Consider the following 24,988-nt stretch of genomic DNA (forward strand, 5'->3'; position numbering starts at 1 on the left):
ACTCCAATCCTGCTGTTCCCAACAACTAAGTCTCATTTATTCAGTTGAACTCACTAGAAGACATGGGACCAATCATTTGAATCAATATAGACACATGCTGTTCCATCACAGGCCTGAAACTCATGCATCGTTAAGTCCACATTGTTTGAATTGATTTGTTTTTGGCTTTAAACTGAAGATATTCCTCTTTTAACAAGCCTGTTAATTTGGCTCTTACCCTATGTCTACCGGAATTGTGTTAAGATCTTTCTAGTGTTTGATGCCCTGGGCTCCTTTGGGAGGAAGGGTGGGATTTAAATACAATAATAAAATAAATCGCATACCCAATATGTCACAGCAAAAAAACGGGACACTGTCTTCCAGGGGCAGGGTCATACTTGAGTCACATGACCCACACAAAATTGCGGCCCTGAAAGGCAGGATTTTTTTGGGGGGGGGCATGATCTCACACAGCAACCCAAAATATGTTTTTTGGGCGGCAGCCCCCTTTCACAAAGCCCTTTTTCCAGGGTAAGATTGCAGCACCCAAAATGGCTCCCATGCTTTGCTTTCTCACAGACAGAAATGGAATGTCCTGGTTTTTCCAGGACAGTTAATGGGTATGAAATATATAAAGTTTTACAAGCCGGGTCTCCCCCCTGCTCTGTTAATTCACTTGCTTAAAACTTTGAATTCTTACTATGTGAACAAAATATATTATTTTTGCAAAAATTTAAATGACTTGAGATATTTATTCTTCATCTGCATTTCAACATAAGCAATACTAGAATACTGCATTTCAACATAAGCAATACTAGAATTTCAACATAAGCAATGCTAGGAATTCAGTATTATTCCATAGTTTATGTAAATAAGCCATGCTTTCTTTTGCATAACAAAGACAAGAGCAAACGTTCCCCAGAAAAGCTTCCTGTACATCCACCCCAAATATGTATTGCTTCACTTTTTGATTTTGAGTTTTGGGTGGCTTCAATTATCCACTAGGTCATTTAAGGATCCACTAATAATTTAGATAATAATGAGGTTTGGTGGTGACAAGCATGTTTACTTCTTCTACTCCATAAATAAATTATAATTCGAACATTCTAATTGCAATGTACATTCTAATGTACAGACAAGATCCCATGTGGTTTCTCATGCAGCAAGATTTATTCTCCTGACTCCATGTCATGACATGAGTATAGTAAGCAGCCATTCATATTAGACTGATGTGCTCCATTATACTAAAATGACAATCTGAAAACAAGGAATACAGTGCATTGAGAAGAAGTTTCCACTGAGATGCTGTTATTAGTCATTTTGCTTCTACTGCCTCACAACGTATGCAAGAGTAGTGCTGCGAAATGCAACATCAATGATCCCATCCCTATTCTTCACAAATATTTTCAACAAGGTGACCTCATTATCGGTGGCATTACTCCTCTAGTCTTCGTACCTGCTGAATCAGTAAGCTTCGAAAAAGATCCTCTTAATTCTTCAGACACTGATCTTGTGTAAGTAATGGGCGATAAAGAATCATAGAGTTGTAGAGATGTAAGGGACCCTGGAGGTCGTCTAGTTCAACAGCCTGCAATGCTGGTACAGATGGCCATCCAACCTCAGATTAAAAACCTCCGAGATATAAGAGTCCACCACCTTTCAAGGGACTCCATTCCACTGTCAAACAGCTCTTATTATCAGAAAGTTATTCCTGATACTTAGTCAATATCTCCTTTCTTGTAACTTGAAGCCATTGGTTAGGCTCCTACACTTATTATTATTATTATTATTATTATTATTATTATTATTATTATTATTATTATTGCCAATGCTTTAGCCTGATTTTTTTGCTTTGCATTGTTTTTGTTTGTGTGTTTTGTCTTAATTGGTGGAGTTATTTGTGAAAGCAGGTTTCCCTGATGTAACACATTTCACAAAGCTTTTTCCTACCACTATTTATTCATTTATAAATTAATGCTCTTTAGTTAAAATGCTTCAGTTCAGCTTATAGTAAAATAAAATGACCAAATCTTAAAATGACAGATGGAAAACAACAACCAAATAACAAAGCAAGCATTTCTTAAGTCTGGGGGTTGGAAGGTGACCTGTTATGACTTAGTTGCACTCTCTTGGAAGAGGCAGATCTGTAGCTTGGAGGTACTTGGACTCTGGTGAGTTCAGTATCTAAGAGTGTCTATTTCAAGCTCTGCTTGGTTCATCATCCGCACCCCCTTTTTAAAAGAGCTGACTTGCTTGCTGTTGTCCATGCTTGGGTAACTTCCAGACTGGATTATTGCAATGCACTCTATATGGGGTTTCCCTTGAAGATGATTCAGAAACTTAAAATGACGCAAAATTCAGCCACTAGATTACTTACCTGTGGTTCCATCTAGACTGCTTGAAGCCCGTATTTAAAATAGTAGCATTGGCTGCCATTTTGTTTCAAGACCTAATGAAAGGTGCTCACATTAGTGTGCAAAGCCCTAATTGACTTAGGACCCAAATATCTAAAAGAGGATCTGTCTCCCTACAAACTCACTTAGATCAGCAAAGTGGACCCTTTTGGTAATTATATCACCCTCAGAGTTTCAGAGTGTGGTCGGATAGAACAGGTCATTCTTTGTTGCAGCCTCTATATTCTGGATTTCTCTTAACATACAGTCCCTCCTGGTCCCTTCATTATGCAGTTTTCATCATATGCAACTCTTAACATTGGCTGTTGACGATCTCTCTCTCTCTTTCTTTCTCACATCTACCCATCCCTTCCCACTTCACATTCTCGAGGAATGCCTGCTGTTTTATCTTTAACAAATAAAATAAAAAATAGTGCTTTAAGCTTAAAGATTGGGCATCACTTTGATATTTTATGGATGTATAAAAATATTGTTTTAATAAAAAAATTAAAATAATATATTTATAGTTTTTTGTGAGCTGCCCTGAAACATTTGGTGAAGAGTGGGTAATAAATTGAAACAACAACAACAACACTTCAAAAGCAAATATAAAATGCATTTTAACTCCCATCACAGTGCATGGTACGCAGCACAGTGGAGCAGAGGCACTTAGCTGAACTTGCGACACATCTATTTACTGGGACAGAGATGGGGTGGCAAGGCTGGCATTGTGCAAATGCAATGGCATAAGCACAGGATTGGAATAGTTGGTGTTGTTGCAACATGTCAATCTCATTGTTGCACATCGTGGGAAGCAGTTCCATTTCCAAGAAGTCAGAGAAACATGTCTGCTCCACTGTGCTATCCACTACCACATAACTATAATCTGAATGCATATTCCAGTTGTATTTTGGAGTGCATGTTGACTTCTGTAATGGATGTTCTCGAGGAAGATGAACCTATTCATAAGGATTTGTTATGTGCAGCATTTCCATCTGATATGGCATGAAATACTTCTTGCAGGGTGCATGTTAAGAGCTACATGAACATATTGGCCTTGATATTTGCTGTGGGAGAGATCAATCAAAACCACAAGATCTTGCCAAATGTAACCTTGGGCTTTCACCTGCTTGATAACTATGGTCCAAGGTGGACATATCATGCCACAATGGAACTTTTCTCCACACAGAACAGAGTTATTCCCAACTATGAGTATGGCATTCGGAACAACCTGATATCAGTCATTGGGGACCTTTACTCAGAAACTTCACTTCAGATGGCAAATATCTTGGGTATCTACAAAGTTCCACAGGTAGGGTGTGCAGGTGCACCTCTCTCTTAAGAAATCAGTCTCCCTGCTTTTGTTGTTCAAGATGGGACACAAGGGTAGAAAGAGGGGAAAACAACAGCTTTAAGAAAGATAAATAGTTTAAAAATTATTTCACATTTGAATATGCAACTTAGTCCTACTAATGTTAATCATTCTTGGTTGCCACCTAAACAGGTGCTATTATGCCCCCAGGACTTTGAAGCTTCTTTTTTCCTTGGCAAAACATTGTTATTATTACTGACCGGGGTCAGTTATAGGGAGTATACAACTCACTTATCAAAACAGCTACACTGGCTACCAGTCTGTTTCCAGGACACAGGTTCTCAATTTGGGTGTGCTCCTGGATTCAACCCTGAACATAGATGCAGCTGGAGTAGATTTGTACAGTTAAATCTATTGTGTCAGCAGCGCCCGTTCCTTCAGTTGTCTGATTTGGCCACGGTGGCACACCTTAGTCGCATCCCTTCTGGGTTATTGTAACACGCTCTATGTGGGTCTCCCTTTGAAAAGTGCTCAGAAACTGCAAATGAGTCAAAGAGCTGCAGTCAGATCGCTGACCAGGGCTGGTTATAGGGAATTTATGACTCCTTTGCTACAAAAATTGCACTGGCTAGTGGTCTGTTTCTAGGCACAATTCAAATGGCTTGTTGTGATCTATAAAGCTCCATATGGCTTAGGTCCAAGCTATTTGAAAGCCCTTATTCACTCATATGTCTGGGTTTGAGATCTTCTGGGGAGGCCCTTCTCTTGGTCCTAATACAAGCATTCTTGGTGGGGAGGCGGGAAAGGGCCTTCTTAGTGGTTGGTCCCAGACTCTGGAACTTCCTCCCTGGAGAAACTAGACTAGCTCCCTCTTTGTTCTCCTTCCTCCAACAGATGAAAACTTTCTTGTTGCAACAGGATTTAGGGAACTTACTTCTTTTCATGAAAGGGCTGCTGCCGTGCTGTTTTTTTGTATTTATTGGTATGTTTGAAACAGATTTTAAATATGTTGTTGTTGTTGTTGTTTAGTCATTTAGTCGTGTCCGACTCTTCGTGACTCCATGGACCATAGCATGCCAGGGACTCCTGTCTTTCACTGCCTCCCGCAATTTGGTCAAACTCATGTTCGTAGCTTCGAGAACACTGTCCAACCACCTCATCCTCTGTCATCCCCTTCTCCTTGTGCCCTCAATCTTTCCCAACATCAGGGTCTTTTCCAGGGAGTCTTCTCTTCTCATGAGGTGGCCAAAGTATTGTAGCCTCAGCTTCACGATCTGTCCTTCCAGTGAGCACTCAGGGCTGATTTCCTTCAGAATGGATAGGTTTGATCTTCTTGCAGTCCATGGGACTCACAAGAGTCTCCTCCAGCACTATATATGTATATAACACAATATATGTATATAGTTTTAATTCTACTAACATTTACAGTCATGCCTCGGTTTAAGTATGCTTCGGTTTGAGTACTTTCAGTTTAAGTACTCCACGGACCCGTCTGGAACTGATTAATCCACTTTCCATTACTTTCAATGGGAAAGTTCGCTTCAGGTTAAGTACGCTTCAGTTTAAGTGCTCTGCGGACTGTCTGGAATGGATTAATCCACTTTCCATTACTTTCAATGGGAAAGTTCACTTCAGGTTAAGTATGCTTCAGGTTAAGTACAGACTTCCGGAACCAATTGTGTACTTAAACCGAAGTACCACTGTAATTGATTTTTTAAAAATGATTTTTCCTATGTTTTTATCTATTCTTGGGTCCTAGCAGGGGAAAAGGTGAAGTAGTAGTAATAATACTAGTTACAGGTAGGTAGCCGTGTTGGTTTGACGTAGTCGAAACAAAATAAAAAAATTCCTTCCAGCAGCATGTTAGAGATGTATCTGAAGAAGTGTGCATGCACACAAAAGCTCATACCCATGACAAACTTAGTTGGTCTCTAAGGTGCTGCTGGAAGGAATTTTTTTATTTAGTAATAATACTTATACTAATGATGATGATGGGTTTTTTTTTGTGTGTGTGTGTGTGTGTGTATACGTGTATTCCTGACACACCCATCCTTTCTATAGTTCACATATGGTTTTGTACCAATGATGAATGATAAAGGCAAAGGCTTTACCTTCTACCAGATGGTTCCAAATGAGAGCTACCAGTATAAGGGAATTATACAACTACTTTTACACTTCAAGTGGATATGGGTTGGGATCTTTGCTAAAGATGATGACAGTGGTGAAAAGTTTGTGCATACCATACTTGCAGAATTTCCCCTGAAAGGAATTTGTGTTGCCTTCCTAGAAAGAATCATGATATTTGTTTTCGGTGAATTGGCTCAAATGGGAGACCAGATAGCGCAAATATACTATAATTCCATGAAGAGTAATGCCAATGTAGTGATTGTGCATGATGAAAGTACTTTGTTTTTGAGGGCATTGCTGTTTCTACCAGAACTGGGTGTTGTGACTATGAAACCTAAAGGAAAAGTGTGGCTTATGACAGCTCAGATGGAACTCTCAGCAAACCATTATGAAAGGCAATGGGATATACAAACCATCCATGGAGCTTTGTCCTTCACCATTCACTCAAATAAAGTCAGAGGATTTCAACACTTCCTTCAAACCAGAAACAATTTATTGACAAAAGAAGATGGTTTCATCAAGGACTTCTGGGAAAAGGCTTTTTGGTGTGAATTTCAAGATCAATTTGTTAGGCAGGAAGGTAAGGATCTCTGTACTGGTGCAGAGAAACTGGAAAGTCTTCCTGGGATATTTTTTGAAATGAACATGATCGGTCACAGCTACAACATATACAATGCTGTCTATGCTGTGACACATGCTTTACATAATATGCAATTACAACAAGCTCGGCAAGTAGCAATGATGAATGGAAGGAGACTGAATCTTCAGCATCAACAGCCATGGCAGGTAATGGCCTAAGGACGTCAAGATGGTGAAACAACAGATCTCTCGATGCAATATCAGATTTTTCCCACTGCTTGACTTAGACCTAAATCAGATAATCTCCAGCAACCTAATGTGTCACAAAGTTTGATTCATACCCTCCAAACTTGGTTACTGGACTGAACAATGGTAGCGGAATTGGCTTTACTTTACTCAATCACCTGCATTGTATACAGAATACCCAATTTACATCCCTAGAATTTCCAATTAAAACTCCTCAACTGAAGACCTAGGAAAGATGCCCTGTGAAATTTGCTTTAAGAAGGTAGCTAGATTACTGTGGTGGAAAGGACAATGTCAGTATGAAGGCAACTTTATACATTATCTATAAACATCCGGTTGTAATTTTGATTTTCTTTCCCATCTAGCTCCACCACTTTCTGAAACATGTCTCATTTAACAACAGTGTTGGTGATGAGGTTGCTTTTAACCAGAAAGGGGAATTGATTGCTGGATTTGATATAATAAACTGGGTCATTTTTCCAAACCAGACGTTCCAAAGAGTGAAAATTGGAAGTGTAGCTCCCCAGGCAAATGGGTTCACAATTCATGATGATGCCATCACATGGCACAGCAGTTTTAATGAGGTAGGGACTGTTCTATTTTGAGTGATTTCTGGAGGTATAATGTTACTTTGAGTAAATGTGTGTATATGCATGTGAATAATAATAATAATAATAATAATAATAATAATAATAATAATATAATATCAAAACTGGGCTCAGGGCGGCTGACACCAGTAAAATTACAATAAGACATAAAAGAAAGAAAAAACCATTAATTAAAATACGGGTTAAATACAATTTAAAATTAAAATTTTAAAATGCAGCCTCATTTTAAAGTGGCCCAAATCAACACCACAAGGGAGGAAAACATAGGGGTCAGAATGCTTCCAGCCCAAAGGCCAGGCGGAACAGCTCCGTCTTGCAGGCCCTGCGGAAAGATGTCAAATCCTGCAGGGCCCTGGTCTCCTGTGAGAGACGTTCCACCAAGTCGGGGCCAGTACTGAAAAGGCCCTGGCCCTAGTTGAGACCAATCGAACCACCTTATGGCTCAGGATCTCCAAAAATGTTGTTATTTGTGGACCTTAAGGTCCTCCACGGGGCATACCAGGAGAGGCGGCCCTGTAGGTACGAGGGTCCTAACCTGCATAGGGCTTTAAAGGTCAAAACCAGCACCTTAAATCTGATCCTGTACTCCACCGGTGGTATCCAGTGCTGGTAAAGCACTGGATGAATGTGGTCCCACGGCAGGGACCCCATAAGGAGCCGCGCCACGGCATTCTGCACCCTCTGGAGTTTTGCCCTGCGTAAAGTGAGTTATACTAATCAAGCCTGGAGGTGACCATGGATCACTGTGACCAGATCAGGGCGGGAAAGGTAAGGGACCAACTGCTTGATACGGCAGAGGTATGTATCACATTGGTGAAGAAATCCTGTAATGCTAGTTACCCACATAGGAAACCACCAGCAGTCTATAGGATGTCAGGTGCTCTTCAGAACTTTCAAACACCATTGCTTTGTGCCCGCAATACATTTATTTAGATAGACAAATCAGGTACAAATATCAAAAACACTGGAAACATAATTTTCAATTGGTAATATTCTACTTCTTCCCATTTATGGAACAGACACTACCACTTTCTTTGTGTACTGACAGCTGTCACCCTGGTCACAGCAGGAAAAAACGGGATGAGAATAAGTTTTGCTGCTATGATTGTGTTGCATGTCCAGAAGGGAAGATCTCAAACCAATATGGTAAGATGTGTAGTGGGCAGTGTTACTTTATGATCCTAAAGAACATAAATGATAGTTCCATGTTAACATCATGATGGATGCCAGACCACACAGGAGTATATGCCGCAAGGGTTTTAATCCAGAAAAAGATTCTAGTTCATCTACAGCTTTCTGAAAATTTTCCTCGGGAGCAGTTCTTTCAACTTGCAAGATGGTGGCAGAAAGAATTTGTTTTAATTGTGGTCTGGATCACTAGGCTAGTGTTTCACAGAATCTGTCCTCAAACATTTTCTTTCTCCATCCATAAAAGACATTTCTATATTCTTCGTTATTCTCAGAGAACTTTAGAAAGTTGGTCATTGCAGGTTCTGAGCTTACCAAAATACTAGGAAAGTTGGGATATTCATATAAGTACTTCTAATGCACATATGTACACATATGGGACGCAGGTGGCGCTGTGGGTTAAACCACAGAACCTAGAGCTTGCCGATCAGAAGGTCGGCGGTTCGAATCCCCACGACAGGGTGAGATCATGTTGCTCAGTCCCAGCTCCTGCCAACCTAGCAATTCGAAAGCACATCAAAGTGCAAGTAGATAAATAGGAACCGCTTCGGCGAGAAGGTAAATGGCGTTTCTGTGCGCTGCTCTGGTTTGCCAGAAGTGGCTTTGTCATGCTGGCCACATGACCCGGAAGCTGTACACCGGCTCCCTCGGCCAATAAAGCGAGATGAGCGGTGCAACCCCAGAGTCGTCCGCGACTGGACCTAATGGTCAGGGGTCCCTTTACCTTTAATACACATATGAGTGAGGCTAATCAAGGTTATTATTATTGTTATTTTTTTAAAAAAAGAAAGTCCTGATGCATCATCAGTGGTCCTGGTATGAGCTCTGCAATGAGCACTTCATGTCATATTAATGAGAAAATGCAGAAAATATAAAATGTTTTAATTAATTATAGGACTATTTTCCTTCCCAGACAGGGATGACTGTACCGAATGTCAAGTTGACCAATATCCAAACAAGGAAAAGAATTCATGTATTCCTAAGATAGTAACATATTTGTCCTATGAAGAACCTCTGGGGATTAGTTTAGCTACCTCAGCACTTTCCTTTTCTATGGTCACAGTTCTGGTGCTGGGAACATTTATGAAGCACCATGACACTCCCATTGTCAAAGCCAACAACCAGACCCTCACCTACACTCTCCTCATCTCCCTCCTGCTCTGTTTCCTTTGTGCGTTGCTGTTTATTGGCAAACCTCAGAAAGTGATGTGCCTACTGCGACAAATTAGCTTTGGTATGGTCTTCTCCATAGCCCTGTCTTGTGTGTTGGCGAAAACCATCACTGTGGTCCTGGCTTTCATGGCAAGCAAGCCAGGAAGCAGCATGAGGAAATGGATAGGAAAAAGCCTGTCCAGCTTCATTGTCTTTTCCTGCTCCCTTATCCAAGCAGGCATTTGCATTGTGTGGCTCTTAACCTCCCCTCCATTCCCAGATGCTGACGCACACTCAGTGACTGAAGAATTTATACTGGGATGTAATGAAGGGTCTGTGACTATGTTTTACTCTGTTCTGGGATATATGGGCCTCCTGGCTATTGTCAGCTTTACGGTGGCTTTCCTTGCCAGGAAATTACCTGATAGCTTTAATGAAGCCAAGTTTATCTCTTTCAGCATGCTGGTCTTTTGCAGTGTTTGGTTGTCCTTTGTCCCAACGTATCTGAGCACCAAAGGAAAATACATGGTAGCTGTGGAGATATTCGCCATTTTTGCATCTAGTGCTGGATTACTGGGTTGCATATTTTCCCCCAAATGTTACATCATTATCTTGAAGCCTCAGCTAAACAATAGGGAACAGTTATTAAGGAAAAAATATTGAACAGTATAATGAAGCTCCAAAGGGTGTTTGAGTGTTCAACTGATTCCTCCCCCATCCCTTTGTCAGGCACCTCGGTTTACAAACACAACTGGTTCCGGAAGTCTGTACTTAACCTGAAGCGTACTTAACCTGAAGTGAACTTTCCCATTGAAAGTAATGGAAAGTGGATTAATCCGTTCCAGATGGTCCATGGAGTACTTAAACTGAAGCGTACTTAACCTGAAGTGAACTTTCTCATTGAAAGTAATGGAAAGTGGATTAATCCATTCCAGACGGGTCCGCGGAGTACTCAACCTGAAGCGTACTTAACCTGAAGTGAACTTTCCCATTGAAAGTAATGGAAAGTGGATTAATCCGTTCCAGACGGGTCCGTGGAGTACTTAAACTGAAAATACTCAAACCGAGGCATACTTAAACTGAGGTATGACTGTATTCCCATTTACTTCTGCGTTGTATGGCATCCATGTCCTTTTAGAAAAGCGATCTGGCATTGTGAGGTATCATTTGGACTCTATTTCAGTAAGCAAAATATTCTGAACCATGTCACATTCTGAAATGTTCCAACCGTGCGATAAAATTCTGTGGGAATCTTAAGTTGATGGCATGGGAGTTTGAACTGGGTCTCTAGCATTAAACAAATTTCCTGTTGCAGTACCAGTGCTCTGGTCAGTCAAAGTTCTGCAGAGGAATAGCATCCTCAGTGCTGCAATGCTCTCCTTAGTGCTTTCAGCTGACTCTACAGATTGAAGCCAATCAGGTTCCATCCCAAACCTATGGAAAGTTGCCATGTACTGCAATATTCTTTTTTCCATTGTTGATCACCAGCCTGAGCAATTTGCCTTATTGATAGATTATTTAAATTTCCCCATGCATAACACCTGACAGACAAGACACCTCTGGATACAATTGTTGGGAATGACAAGTGTGGGAGAATGCTATTGTGCACAGGTTCAACTTGAGGGTTTCCCACAGACATCTAGCTGGCCACTTTGAGAATTAGATGCTGGACTAGATAAGCCTTTGGCCTGATCCAGCAAGGCTACTTTAATGTCCCATAGTTACCCTGCACAGCCTTCCCACCCACCCAGTCTTCTAATTGTCCTCAAGCCTTTTTGTGCCTATTCCTTCTGCTTCTGTTTGGTTTGTCTTTTTCAGTAAGTGAATTCACATAAGTTCACAACTATACCTCCTTCCAGTCCCTCATATGCTAATTGCTTTACTCTCCTCAGAACTACACTTTGGATCTCAGCCTATCAAGAGTTAAGCCCCAAATAAAACAAAGACCCATGTAGACATTGAGAAAATTCTCAAGTGAGACAAGTACACATTCCTTAGAGTTTTAACAGCACAGTCTTTCAGGATGAATCAGATTTTTTAAAGATTTCAAAACCCTATTCTTCCACCTCATATTACTATTGCCCATTTTTTTTCTTGTGGATTTCATGTCACAGAGTTACTAAAGATGGGTTTCTTTATTTTGTTATTTGCCATCTGTTTGGCAACATTGGAAGGACAGTTTCCTTTGGTGCTATTTAAATCAATTTGATGTCAGATGTCACTGTGTTTCTTGCTGTATTTTCAGTTCCATATTGTAAATGTAATAGTCTATAAATAAAACACTGTTCATTGGACTATCCCCATAGCATATGTCTCAAACTATTCGTAATTTGTGGTGTGGGTTCATGCATCTCTTGTCTCATGGGAGAGAAAAGCATAAATAAATTTAGGTCTCAAAAAGGAGGTGCTGTGTCCTTTTTTTTTTCATCCTTCCATTCTTAGGCACCTCTGTCTATCTGAGGGGTGTCTACAGAGCTGGTAGTGAGTTTAGTCTCTTTGTTCTGCTCATCTATACTTGCATCTGGGATATAAAAGTGGCCAGTAAGAAAAGGGATTACACTGCTTCACCCATCAAAACCAAAACTATGAAAGGTTCATTCCGTGCATTTGGCACATATCTCCATTGCACTAAAATTATAACTCATTTGGGATATTATTATTTTTTACTTATTTGGGAAGAGAGGGATTACCCTTTTTAAAAATTGGATAAACCACCATCAATTTTCAACTGAAAGGGACTATGATTGTTGAGTTAATCTCAGTAAACAGATTAACAAGCACAAGGAATCCACAATTGGAATATATTTTACATAGTTCAGGAGGCAACAAATCAATGATGCTTACTTCTAAGTAGAGTTGCAAAGGACTGCTCTTTTAATATGGAGATTTCATGCATGCAGTGTCAAATGGGCATATATCGATAGTTCAGTATTGTGGTTACCATTACAGTGCATTCACTCATTTAAATGAGTAGGGCCACTAACAATACTCATTCAATAAATAAAACTAGCACATTGTTTACTATATAAGTACTCAGGAGGATGATTGCAGCATGTGATGAGAGGAATCACATTTATTGCATATATTAATATTGCACAGCACAAAGCAATTGGATGCATAAAAACTGACTCCTCTTAGAATAAAACATCAAAGAACTTCTTCAAAACAGGTAGAAAAATATCAATGATGAATCCAGAAAGTGGTATAAAGCATATGCATGTTCAAACATAGGTTCTTCTTCTTAAATATATGTCATAATTACTATAAGAGCAAAAATCAAATATATTGTCTCTCCCATAGCCTACATTAGCCTGCATCCAGCCTAAGGCTATGTAGCATCTGGATGGACATCTTATCACACCCTTCTCTCACTGTGTCTGGAAACAAAAGACCAATAGGCAACTATCTTCAAGATGGTGAATTTACAATTGAATATCCTCATGGAATCTAAGGTTAAAAACACACATGAGGACTAGCAGAGAACATCAACAGTTAGTTATCAACTAAGAAGCTTAGAAAGCATCCTTCTAGCTTAGTATGCTCCAATGGAATGTTCTAATGTTAACCCCTACACAATATACATACAGGCATTTCTCCATTTCAGTGTGTTACTAAGCAATTATGCTTAACAATCTTTTCAGAGGATTACCCAATGACACCTGCATTTCCCCCTTCTTTGCAGTGATACCTTCTCCCTCCTGACCACAATATCTTTAAGATCGCCTATTATTGTTAGGAATAGTCACTCTCTGTTCAATTGTTTGAAGGCAATGAACAATAAAAAGAGCAAAAACAAACAAACAAACATGTTAAAAATATGCACGTACAAAATCCCCAGCATACATTTAAAAACAAAATTTATACCATACAAAATAGATAATCTTGCCACAGACCATTTTTTTTTCTAGCTGGGAAAGCCTGTTGCGACAAACATACATTTAATTGTTTGCAGAAAGTATGGATAGTGGGTTCCTGTAACATCTCAACAGGAATGGTATTCAGCAAGACAGGGGCAACCATCAGGGGGTGTCAACTTGAATAAAATATTGAGGGGTGGGGCAGGTAACCCCCAGCCCACATAATCAATCAGAAGATGCAGCACAAGCACATCATTTGAATAACAATGCCCATCAAAATAATTATTGTGACCTGAAGGCAACTCAGCCCCTAGGAGTTGGCTCTTACGACAGCCATACTGAATATGCTGCTCTGAGTTACTGAGGAGCAGGCTTATGAGATGTTTGGAACTTGCAGGAGATACTTTCCTGTCCAGACAATTACTGGCTGTATTAAGCATAATGCAGCCCAGGGCTTTTTTCACCTAGAACTGACCGGAACTGTTCTGGCACCTCCCAGGTAGGTGCCATTGCATTCATGGGAGGCATTCATGGGAGTTTTGGCATGTCTTATTCTAGAAAAATAGCACTGATGCAGCCTTTCAAGTAAGCTGCTGAAAACCTACTTTGAAAAACAAAACAAAAGGAGTTGAGTATATTTTAATAAAAGAGTTGTTGAAAGGATAACAAAAGAAGGAAAGGCAGTTCTCAGTCTGTTAGCCCCAAATTGTTTCTCATGCTGGGAGGAGTTTAAAAAGTGCATGTTCTCCCCAGGGCTGAGAGTACTGTGCATGATTTCACTGCTCGATAAAAGCTAATATCAGAAGACCTAGAAGCTTAACATATCACATTTTCCCTCTGCTCATCAAATGCTCCTTATTGTTCAGCTCAGGCCTGAACACAATAATGTACCATTTAGGGAAAAATATGCAAACCAGTAACCCAGCACTGGAGGCTATGATAGAAAAGGTTTCCACTGCTACCATGTATTTTCCCTTAGTACTCAGATAGGCTGGAATAAAAGATAACCAAATACAGCAAAAGACCAGCATGCTGAAAGTGATGTATTTGGCTTCATTGAAACTGTCTGGCAATTTCCTGGCTTTGAAAGCCACAGTGAAGCTAAGAATGGCCAGGAAACCGATGTAGCCCAGGACACAGTAAAACATGGCAGCTGACCCCTCATTGCATTCCAATATAATTTCATCAATCATTGAATCCATGTCAATATCTGGGAATGGTGGAGATACTGCTAGCCAAAGAGTACAAATGCCTAATTGAATAAGGGAGCAAAACAGAAGAATGGAGTTGGTGAATTTCTTTCCCATCCACACCCTCATCCTGCTTCCTGGCTTTGTGGCCATGAAAGCAAGAATCACTGTAGTGGTTTTTGCCAACAAGCTAGAAACTGCCACAGAGAAGATTATGCCAAAAGCAGTTTGTTGCAAGAGACATGTCACTTTCTCAGGTCGGCCAATGAATAGCAAAGCACAGAGAAAACAGAGTAAGAGGGAGACAAGCAGAGTGTATGTGAGATTTCGGTTATTCGCTTTGACTATAGGAGTGTGTTGGTATTTCACAAATGTTCCTAGCACCAAACCTGTGATAATAAAAAAGGAAAGAGTACAAATGGATAAACTTAGCCCCAAAGGTTCTTCATAAGATAAGAATGTTATGACTTTAGGAATGCAAAACTCCTGGTCCTTATTTGGATAATAAACTTCTGGGCATGTAAAACAATGATCCATATCTGAAAAATAAAAAATAATTGTGGTTTTGATTTCTCAAATGCATTATAATAATACCTTTATTCATTATCATTTAGCCATTACTGTTGTTGTTGTTGTTGCTGCTGCTGCTGCTGTTATTTTGTTAACAGCCTAGCAGCCTTTTAATGGCCACAGATTTCTAACTGGTTCATGTCTACATCCTGCCCACAGGCACACATATTTTATTAAAATTTCATCTTCCAGAAAATGTTTTCACAGAAACCTAGAAAATTCATGTTAACCTAAAATACAGAACTTGATTCCTTATATTCTTTTTTTATAATAATTTTTATTGATTTTTTTATAGAAACAAAACATACAAAACATACAAAATAAACTCTGTCCCTTCATTTTCCCTCCACCCACAAGACCACTTCTGCCACCAGTGATACCCATGGGCATTGGGAAACAAAGGGGTCCATTTTAAGCTGGGTTTGGCCTCCCCCCTCCCTCCTCCCCCCTCCTCCCCCCCTGCCACTAAGAGGACAGAGGCGGAGGATCTCTGGGGTTTGGCTTACCCCCAGCTAATTCTTCAATGTAACACTATACTAGAAAAGAGAAAAAAGGAAAAAAGAAAAAACATAAAAAAGAAAAAAGAAAAAAAAAGAAAATATAAATTTCAAATCTTATTTTCTTAACAGTTTGTTTGCGGCTTCCACGATTCTCTTCCTCCTGGATTTCCTAACTTCTTTACTTGCTTATGGCGGGTTTTCTATTCTAATTCAGAATCTTATTCTTATAATATTAACTTAATCCTCCTCCTTCTTCATGCTGCCCCCCTCCGAGTCCCCTCCTGCCACTAGGGTAACCCGAGGGGTTCAGTAGTCAAAAGGTTCCATTTTTGTGTCTGGGTTTCCTTCCACCCCTCCCTCTCCCCTCAAAACACCCCCTGCCACTGGATGCCAAGAGTAAAGAGAGGGAGACAGGCAGTTCTCTACCCAGACACCTCTGATCTGATTCCTTATATTCTTATCACAAAATGCATAGCTGTCAAGTTTTCCCTTTTGTCACGAGGAAGCCTGTTCAGCATTAGGGAATTTCCCTTAAAAAAAAGTGAGAACTTGACAGCTATGAAAATGCCATATCTCTTACCTGTTTGGTTTGAGACTTTCCCTTTTGGACATGGGATGCAATCATAACAACAAAAGGGCTCCCCTTCCTTTCCCCTCTTATTGTAACCAGGGTGGCAATTTTCATTACACAGAGAAAAGGGCAGTGCCTTTGCATAAATGAAAAAGAAGAATGTATAATACTCAGAAACATGCAGATCACAATTTTCTTACTGGCTGATCCATTGGCTAACACTATGTAATATTGTTCCGTATTACATTTTAGTCTGCTCCTTCTTCCCTACACCCCAGAATGAAGATCCAATACAAGAGGTATATAGCAGGCATCCCCAAACTGCGGCCCTCCAGATGTTTTGGCCTACAACTCCCATGATCCCTAGCTAACAGGACCAGTGGTCAGGAAAGATGGGAATTGTAGTCCAAAACTTCAGATAAGGGCCAAAGTTTGGGGATGCCTAGTATATAGTCATAACCTTATTTATGCAGCATGTTAGGGACCTACAGTTGCTGCAACTATAAGTTATTCTTCTTTCAAGCTGGCATCCCTCTATTGAGAAGACAGCTGAGCTAGACTCCTGTTGTTACTTTACTAGGGCAACAACACTCCAGGATGACAAAGATGATTCATGCAGGAAGCATACATGTTCTCCACTCTTCATAAGCTGGTCAGTGTTCAGAAGGATGAAACCTCCAGGTACAAAGAAGATCCCATCAACCCTAGTCCTACAAGCTGAGTGGCAATGAGAAGTAGGCTGGTTATCACCCTTAATCCAAAAGATGTCTGGAAGTGCTCACCAAGGAACGCTGTCCTAAGGCCCCTCCTTGTTCACACTACTTGGTGATTCTGACAGAAGAAAAGGCCAAACAAACTAATCAATCACCACACCCAGAATGAGGAGCACACCCAGATGGACCAGTAAGGAGCAGGTAAAAAAGGATGAGCCAAATGTCCAATCATGGATGAATCCAAAAAGTCCTACTTTAGAGCTCAATAAGAACTAACTAATCTTGTACCATGTAGAATGCTGGGGCAGGGGGTGGGGATTGCTCTTCTCACTCTGAAGACATTGCTTTGTAGCATGGATTATCATAATCAAAAATGCATTGCTTATGAGTAAACCCTGCCTTCTAGTATGATATAAGTAAAATAGGCACTATGAAGGAAGGGTATGCAGCTACAAGACCACATCAAAACATTTTTTTCTTATCTACTTACATCACTTCATCATTTTCCAGAAGTGCTCTTTCAATTACATTTTCCAAGTGACAGACTTATGTGCAGTAAGACCATAAATTAGCAGTATGCCATTTCCAAACAAGGTCAATAATGAAAAGGGGCTCAATAATGCCTAAATGAATTGACTTTGCAGTTCAGTACTGTAATATGAATCTGACATTGTTCAATGATCAGACTGATGATGTGGCAAACCAGTTTCTGAACTCAGAATACTCAGAAATATGAAGATACCACTTCAGACTGCAGATGGTGGCCAGATCACACTTATTCCTGACATCTAGTCATAGCTGCCAAGTTTTCCCTTTTCTCGCGAGGAAGCCTATTCAGCATAAGGGGAAATCCCTGTAAAAAAGGGATAACTTGGCAGCTATGCATCTAGTTTTCAACATGCAATGGTTTAATTTGTTCTCAATGTCAAGACTTCAATCATGTCAGGTTCCACCTGCAATCTGAAGTAGAATAGTCCAGTCCATACACATACATTACTACCTCAGAATCAATTTCTGAGACCATTTCTCACCATTTATTTAGAATTTGAAGACTTCCATAAATGCCTACATTCAGATCCTACCTGATTAAATTTGCTGTGCCACATGATAGCATCATCATTAATGGTAAATACTTGGTGTTCAGGAGCCAGAGGATCCAATTTTCCAACTTTCAGTCGAATGAAAGATTGGTTTGGGAAAGTGACCCAGTTTATAATATCAAATCCAGCTATTAGTTCCCCATTATGGTCAAAGGAAACTTTGTCCCCAGAGCTGTTGTTAAATGAAATACGTTTCAGAAGATGATGAAGCTAAATTGAAAATAACACAGAAGTACCCAGTGAAAGGTATGGAAACAATTGATACTGCTAAGCAAATAGAGACCTAGTGAGTGACCACTGGGAACCTAGTATATATATAATTTATTAGTCTGATGGGTTTGTTATTTTTTTAAAAAGAAATGAAGAACCACTTGTGAGATTACAAAATATGTAAATAAGATATGTCAGAGCCTTTTTGGCCTGCAAACATATACACATCAGGGTTATTTTTAATAAAGTTGTGGCCAAACTTTTTTGCCCAATAACATTCAAATTTGATTCTGTGTCACTTTGTATTTATTTATATTGGGGGGGGGATGTTTTGGGGCTCAAAGCACAATCCTTATGCATGTTTACAATTAGTTTACAACAGCTGTGAAAAAGGCAAAAATGTTAGGAATCATTAGGAAATAGATTTATATAAAAGTGTTGTTACACAAATCAATGGTGTAACCACAGTTGGAATACTCTGTAGAGTTTCAGTTGCTTGTAAAGTGTTCAGAAATTGGAAACAAATTCAATGGTCTGGAGCAACTCCCCTGAAGGATACATTTTTGGTGAGAATCGGACAGATGGGGGAGGGGGGAGGTGTGTGTGGAGTATTGCTGCAGCCAAATATATATTATGCATAGTCTGCTGAGGGCTTTACCTGCCATGACTGCTTATTCTGAAGGGTCCCATCATTTCCATGCACCATTGCTTTAAATTTGGATGTGGATGATTGCAGAGTGTGCAAGGCATGAGCTGAAGCATAAACTCCATTGTAAATGCTATAGCTGTGGCCAGACATGCTCCTTTCAAAGAAGGCCCCTAGAAGGCTCTCTAGCTTCTCTTCTCCAGTACAAATATTCTTGTCCTCTTTGTCTGCAACTGAATTTGACCATGCACAGTTGAAAGATTGCTCCCAGAATTCTCTTATAAAGCCATCACCCTTTATCTTTGTAGGGTTTACGCTCTGAAGAAATTTGGAGAAGGCTGAGACTTCACTGGAGTGAATAGTGAAGGACAGTGAACCATGGATGGCTTGAACATCCCAGTTCCTTTGATATGAAAATGATCCCAAGTCCATTTGGGCTGTCATAATCCAGACAATACCTTTTGATATATTTTCCGTGAATTCCAGTTTTGGTAAATTCAGCCACCATCTTATTGCTGTTGTGGACTGCGTTTCTCCAAAGAAAACAAATGCACTAGCCTTGCTTTCCATAATCATATGATATATTTTCAAGCCCTGATTCAACATGTCCAGCATACTATCAATGAAAGATATTTTCATTTGCTTTTCTACAAAAGCAAAACAAATGCCATTCTGGGAAAACATTGGAAGCACAGCCTGAACAATTCGTTCTCCATTTTCATCATCTAAAACAAGGACCCCAATCCATGTCCAGTTGAAATGCAGCAGCAACTTGAGAATCCCCATGTACTGATGAGATTCATTTGGGACCATTTTATAAAAGGGAAATGCTTCATTTTCATTATTCATTGTTGGGGCACAGCCATAGATGAACTAAAGGGAAGTGTGGTGGTGGAGGAGGAGGAGGAGGAGGAGGAGGAGGAGGAGGAGGAGGAGGAGGAGGAGGAGGAGGAGGAGGAGGAGGAGGAGGAGGAAGAAGAAGAAGTGTGATGCTACTATTGCTCAACAGTCATCCTTGTTCCCAAATATCAACAAGTAAATATTGGTCATGAATGAGAAATTAAGGAAAAGGAAATAGACCTTTCCCCCCTCTCTCTTGTTTTGAAAATGGTATAAATACAAAAGCAATGAATATATTGGTGCAGGAGATCACACTGATCTAAAAGGGAACTCCCCTTCTTCTCTTTAATATGGCACCATTATAACATTTTTGTGAATAAACCATACTAATATTGTTTTATTTATTTATTAAATATATATATATGCTACCCTACATCTAAATACCACAGGGCAACTTGCAACACTTAAATCTGATATTCAAACAGTAGTTAAATTCTGCCACTCAGTTTTCACAGCTATAAAACTTAGCTTGGAAGACTAAATAGACATTTTAGGCTGCAATCTTTTACCCAGTTTCTTGGTAGTAAGTCCCTTTGAAATCAGTGGGTCTTCTTTCCATCTGATGTGGCTAAACTGTGGCCTTACATATGTTGTTAGAATGCCACTTCTGTCATTCCTGACCACTGCCCATTCTGGCTGCAGATGATGAAAGATGGTCCATCAACATCTAGATTACTTCTAATGTTCCCAATCACATTGTTAATGATTTGTTAAACTTCTGCATACCACTCACCACACTGCCTACCTGTGGGATTTTGTAGATGCTTAACAGGGTTGCCAAGTTTATCGAAGTTTGAGAGTCCAGTCCCCCAATGACTGCTATCAGATTGCTCTGAGCATTACACACGAAGTTGGGTCTAAACCTTTCCTGTGCATAGATGAGATTCATGGTGGCATGAAAGGTCCATCTTGCATTGAAATAGCTGTCATAGATGTGAAAACCCAATGTGGTATTGGGCAATATATGCGGGTTTTCATTTATCTCCTTTACCGCAAATGCCAAGGCCAGGATGTGCTGGTAGTTTTTAGTCAGTAAGCTACAAAGAGAGTGACATACTGCATCAGAAGGATATTCTGAAGTCAATAAAATAATCATTACTGTCTTGTTTTCTCCACAGAACAGAGAAGCTTCAGAATCTTACATCACCTCAAATTGTTAAACATATTGTGCATGGATGTGCAAATGATGGGTCTGATACAGAAAGTGTATCAATGACAGTAAGATTAAGGTGATGTAAGAAAGTGACTCAGCGTGTCACAAAAGTAGAGAGAAAGGCTGAAGGACACAGTACTGGGAAAGCAGTAAGACCCAATGCAACTGGCCATCCCCTGCTCCTTCATGTTCAGTAAAAGAACATGGTGGTATTCAGGGTGAGGAATGGCCAGTTTATTCTATGATGGAAGGAAATCAGAAAATAAATTTAAGGAGAGAGAGAGAGAGAGAGAGAGAGAGAGAGAGAGAGAGAGAGAGAGAGAGAGAATGGGACTATCTGGATAAATTAATATTGCTTGTGTGGGAATTGAAGCCTAAAAACGACTCCTTACGCAGGCTCCTCAACCACTGACGTGTGTGGGTGGTTTGTGAAGGCTATTGTGTCTGAAGTGATGAAAATCAGAGAAGTGAGGCCTCCAATGAGGATGTCACCTGGCTGAAAATACTTTTGGGTAATAGTGTAGGGGTCACTGTTGACACATTTAACAACATCAAAATGACACATTGCATGAGGCAACAGCAAGAGCAGCAATGTCAAGATCGCCAACATCCAGAATACGATTTTTCCCTTTAAACACAGTTGTCCTAGTTTCTCAACTGTCATGATTACAAATGAGGTGATTTGATGCCTGAACTGGAAAAATGTGAATCAGCACAAACCTGTCTATCCATCATTCCTAGTCTTGAATTTTATGTTGTTTATGCATCCTTTACAATATTGGCTAACAGTGAAATTCCATAGAGACTTTTTGAATAAAGATAATTTGTTCATCAAACTTCCTTGGATAATTATACCCATGGTTGTGCAATCTCCTTCAAACTGAAGAAGAAAACATGTTTGTCACAGCTCAGCACAGCAAAAGTATTATTTTCCCATTCAGGGACCAGAACTAAGCACATGGCTGCAGGCCTCAAAATGACGCTAAAATAATGGTGGCTAATTTGTGGCCTTCCAAATGTTGCTGAGCCACAACTCCCATCACCAATGAGCCAATACACTTCACCCAATGCTGGCCTGTGTGAGGAAGTGGCACCCAATCCATGTTGGTGGCAACTCCCCAACACAAGGTCAACCTCACCAGATTCCTATCAGGTAGAAGGTGGGCTGCCTGATGCGGGATACATGCCTAATGCCTTAGCCAAACTAACTCTTTCCTTTAATCAACAGAGTTGTGGCCTAATTCAACTCAATGCCAGTCTGCTGTGTCTATTCTTGTGGCCCTCCCTGCAACTGCCACAGCCATTATGCCCCTGTGATGGCAACTGTATCTCAAAATCCATCTTAATTTGTTCCATACCCCAAGCCTTTTTATCCAATTTGAATCGCCCTATTCATTGTAATTGAGAAAACCACTGGAAGTTATAACCTTCCACCATTAATTGTTCCCTTGTTTTAGTTTCACAGTCTCATTGGTTCTACTCATAATCCATATGATGATATTGAAAGCCACCAAGAGATCAAGGAGAATCAAGAGGATAACATTCCCTCTGATCCTCTCCTGGGAAACCTCATTCATCAGGGCACCTCAAGTTATTCCTGTGTTAAAACCAAGTCTGAATCTAGTTTGAAATGGATCTAGACAATCCACATTATGTAAGTGTGCCGTCAGTCAGAAGCGGAGCTAACCACCCTGACACCTGGGGTGGACTGCACCTACCTCACCCCCCTTCCTCTGCCAGTGCCTTCAGTTGCGCAACCCCCACTTTCTTGAGCACATTGCTCAGACAGTTTCTTCAGGAGGGCCAAACCTTTGCTTCGTTTGAGGCAGAAGGCACCATTCCTTCCCACAAGAAAAGATTAGCCACTCTCAGAATGCACCCCATCAGTCCCTCATGACTTGACTGCACAAGCACAAATGGGAAAGTTTGAGGGGGCATGTAGTCAGCCAAATCCATGCAGTTTTCCTGCCCAGGCTGTAGCAACTCAAACAGATTCAGATGAAACTAAGATATTACCCAGGTTTGATTCAACTGCAGTGTCAAGTTCAGAGAAAACATGAACAATTTTGCCATCAAAGTGGTTAGCAAATTTGTCACACATCCCTCTATCTGGGCAGGACATAAGCAGCCCATTTGCCACTCAGAACAGATCTTCTGGACAAAATGGTGGCACAGAAGTAAACTCTCTTCACAGCCACCACTGCTACTAGGTGCTGTTGTGTGCCTCAAGCTCTGTATTGTCATGTTTGCTTTGGGATTTGTGTCACCTGCACTCTGATGTCTAGTTCATTCCATAGCCCAAAGGTCCTTGGGAAACAATGGACCATTCCAAGCTCCATCGTACTGGAGAGGGGCTCAGAATAGTTCATCCCACTGTTCCATAACAAATACAGGACATCAAGGGAAGCACCAGCCATGAGAACTAGAAATTTGCCAAGTGAAGTCTAGAATCCTTCTGATTCCAAAAGTCTTCTGGGGCAGCTTACGTTAACGGTACCCTAGCCCCTACAAGAAGAAGCAATCACAGTCAGTCCAAATATCACTAGGGAGTAAAATTCATTACATTCAGCATGTTGGTCTTCTGTAGTGTATTGTTATTTTGTTGTTTAGTTGTGTCCGACTCTTCGTGACCCCATGGACCATAGCACGCCAGGCACTCCTGTCTTGCACTGCCACCCGCAGTTTGGTCAAACTCATGTTCGTAGCTTCGAGAACACTGTCCAACCATCTCGTCCTCTGTCGTCCCCTTCTCCTAGTGCCCTCCTTTGTAGGCAAGGTGTATGCTTGTCTTTTATTCCCTCTTACCTGAGCACCAAGGGAAAGTGCATGGTGGCTGTGGAAATTTTCTCCAGCTTGGCTTCTAGTTTTGGTTTGTTACATCGTATTTTTGCCCCTAAATGTTACGTTATTATCCTGAGGCCATCCTTGAACAACAGGGAGCACCTAATAAGAAGGGATATATCGGAACTGAAATATTTGAATATTGTTACAAAAGTCTGTCTCCTTTGGAGAATTGAGGCATGGCGGATAATGTTGTAGCTATAAGAAATATGGTTTATTCACCTATTTGCACCTTTAGTCTGCATGGAGGGAGTCCAGATCTTACAGCATGGTCATTTCAAGAGGGGCTTCTACCCCACAGTAGTGCAGCCCTGGAGCCCAAGATATCTGTCCCAGCCAGCTCTGCAGCCAGCCTCCCACAAAGCCTCCCAGTCCTTCCTCCTTCTTCCTTCCAGCAACCCCTGCTCAAAACCTCTATGTTCCTGTCACCTTTTAGTCCTGTCTTTTTATTGTTTTTGTTTTTTAAGATTTTTTTATTAGAGTATGAGAATTTCTACATACATTATATTATCTCCTTCTAATTTTTAATTTCCCATACCACTTTCCCTTTCCCTTCCCACCCTCTCCCCCACCCATAATCCATTGGAAGGGTTCAAACAGTTGTCCTCAGCCACAGGCAGAATGTCTTTAATTTCCACTGAATGTCTTCTGATCCAGTAGTTGTTATCCATTGAAGATAGGGGTTCCATTTGGTCCTTATAATAGTAGACTTGGCCCTCCGTGTTATTTCCTGTGACGTTACTGCCACAATGTCTGACTGAATGAATTCAAACAAATAATTAGTCCAGACCTCTACTGTCCATTTTTCTCTATCTTTCCAACCTAAAGCTATTGTTGCCTTTCCCGCTAGTATCATTGCTTTGAAGGTGTGCTGGTCACCTTTCCCTATGGCCATGTTTCCTAGTATACCCATTGTCATAAGATTGAAGTCTATAGGTAATTTCACTTTAAAAACTTCATCAATAACCTTGAGGATTTCATTCCAAAATCCCCTTACCTCTGGGCATTCCCAATACATATGGGAGAACCATCCCTTGGCTTGTTCGCAGTGCCAGCAGTTAGGGTTCAATCCTGGTATCATATTAGCTAGCTGGGCCGGAGTTCTATACCAGTTTAGAAAGAATTTTAGTTCAAAGTCCTCTCTTTTTATTGT

General features: G+C 40.5%; 1 protein-coding gene and 1 pseudogene across 1 annotated transcript; one reads left to right on the forward strand and one right to left on the reverse strand.

The window, feature by feature from the left end:
- The first annotated feature begins 6,935 nt into the window (after positions 1-6,935).
- Positions 6,936-10,247, forward strand: LOC118095425 (vomeronasal type-2 receptor 26-like; annotated as a pseudogene).
- A 4,018-nt stretch (positions 10,248-14,265) lies between these two features.
- On the reverse strand, positions 14,266-19,754 carry LOC118095426 (vomeronasal type-2 receptor 26-like). The gene is made up of 4 exons (XM_035136676.2): positions 18,954-19,754; positions 18,068-18,295; positions 16,282-16,408; positions 14,266-15,170 (listed from the first exon to the last, which is right to left on the reverse strand). Exons 1-4 carry the CDS (start codon positions 19,752-19,754, stop codon positions 14,266-14,268), a joined length of 2,061 nt encoding a protein of 686 aa, XP_034992567.2.
- Positions 19,755-24,988: the final 5,234 nt, after the last annotated feature.

Source organism: Zootoca vivipara, chromosome 13, assembly GCF_963506605.1.
Source record: "Zootoca vivipara chromosome 13, rZooViv1.1, whole genome shotgun sequence".
In the NCBI taxonomy this organism is placed as follows: Eukaryota; Metazoa; Chordata; class Lepidosauria; order Squamata; family Lacertidae; genus Zootoca; species Zootoca vivipara.

Coding starts and splice junctions, on each gene's coding strand:
- LOC118095426 (XM_035136676.2), bottom strand. CDS start 19,754: ATGGTCCCAAATGAATCTCATCAGTACATGGGGATTCTCAAGTTGCTG. Junction 18,296..18,953: donor AGAATAAGCAGTCATGGCAG/GTAAAGCCCTCA, acceptor TTTTCAATTTAG/CTTCATCATCTTCTGAAACG. Junction 15,171..16,281: donor GAAAGTCTCAAACCAAACAG/GTAAGAGATATG, acceptor TTTATTTTTCAG/ATATGGATCATTGTTTTACA.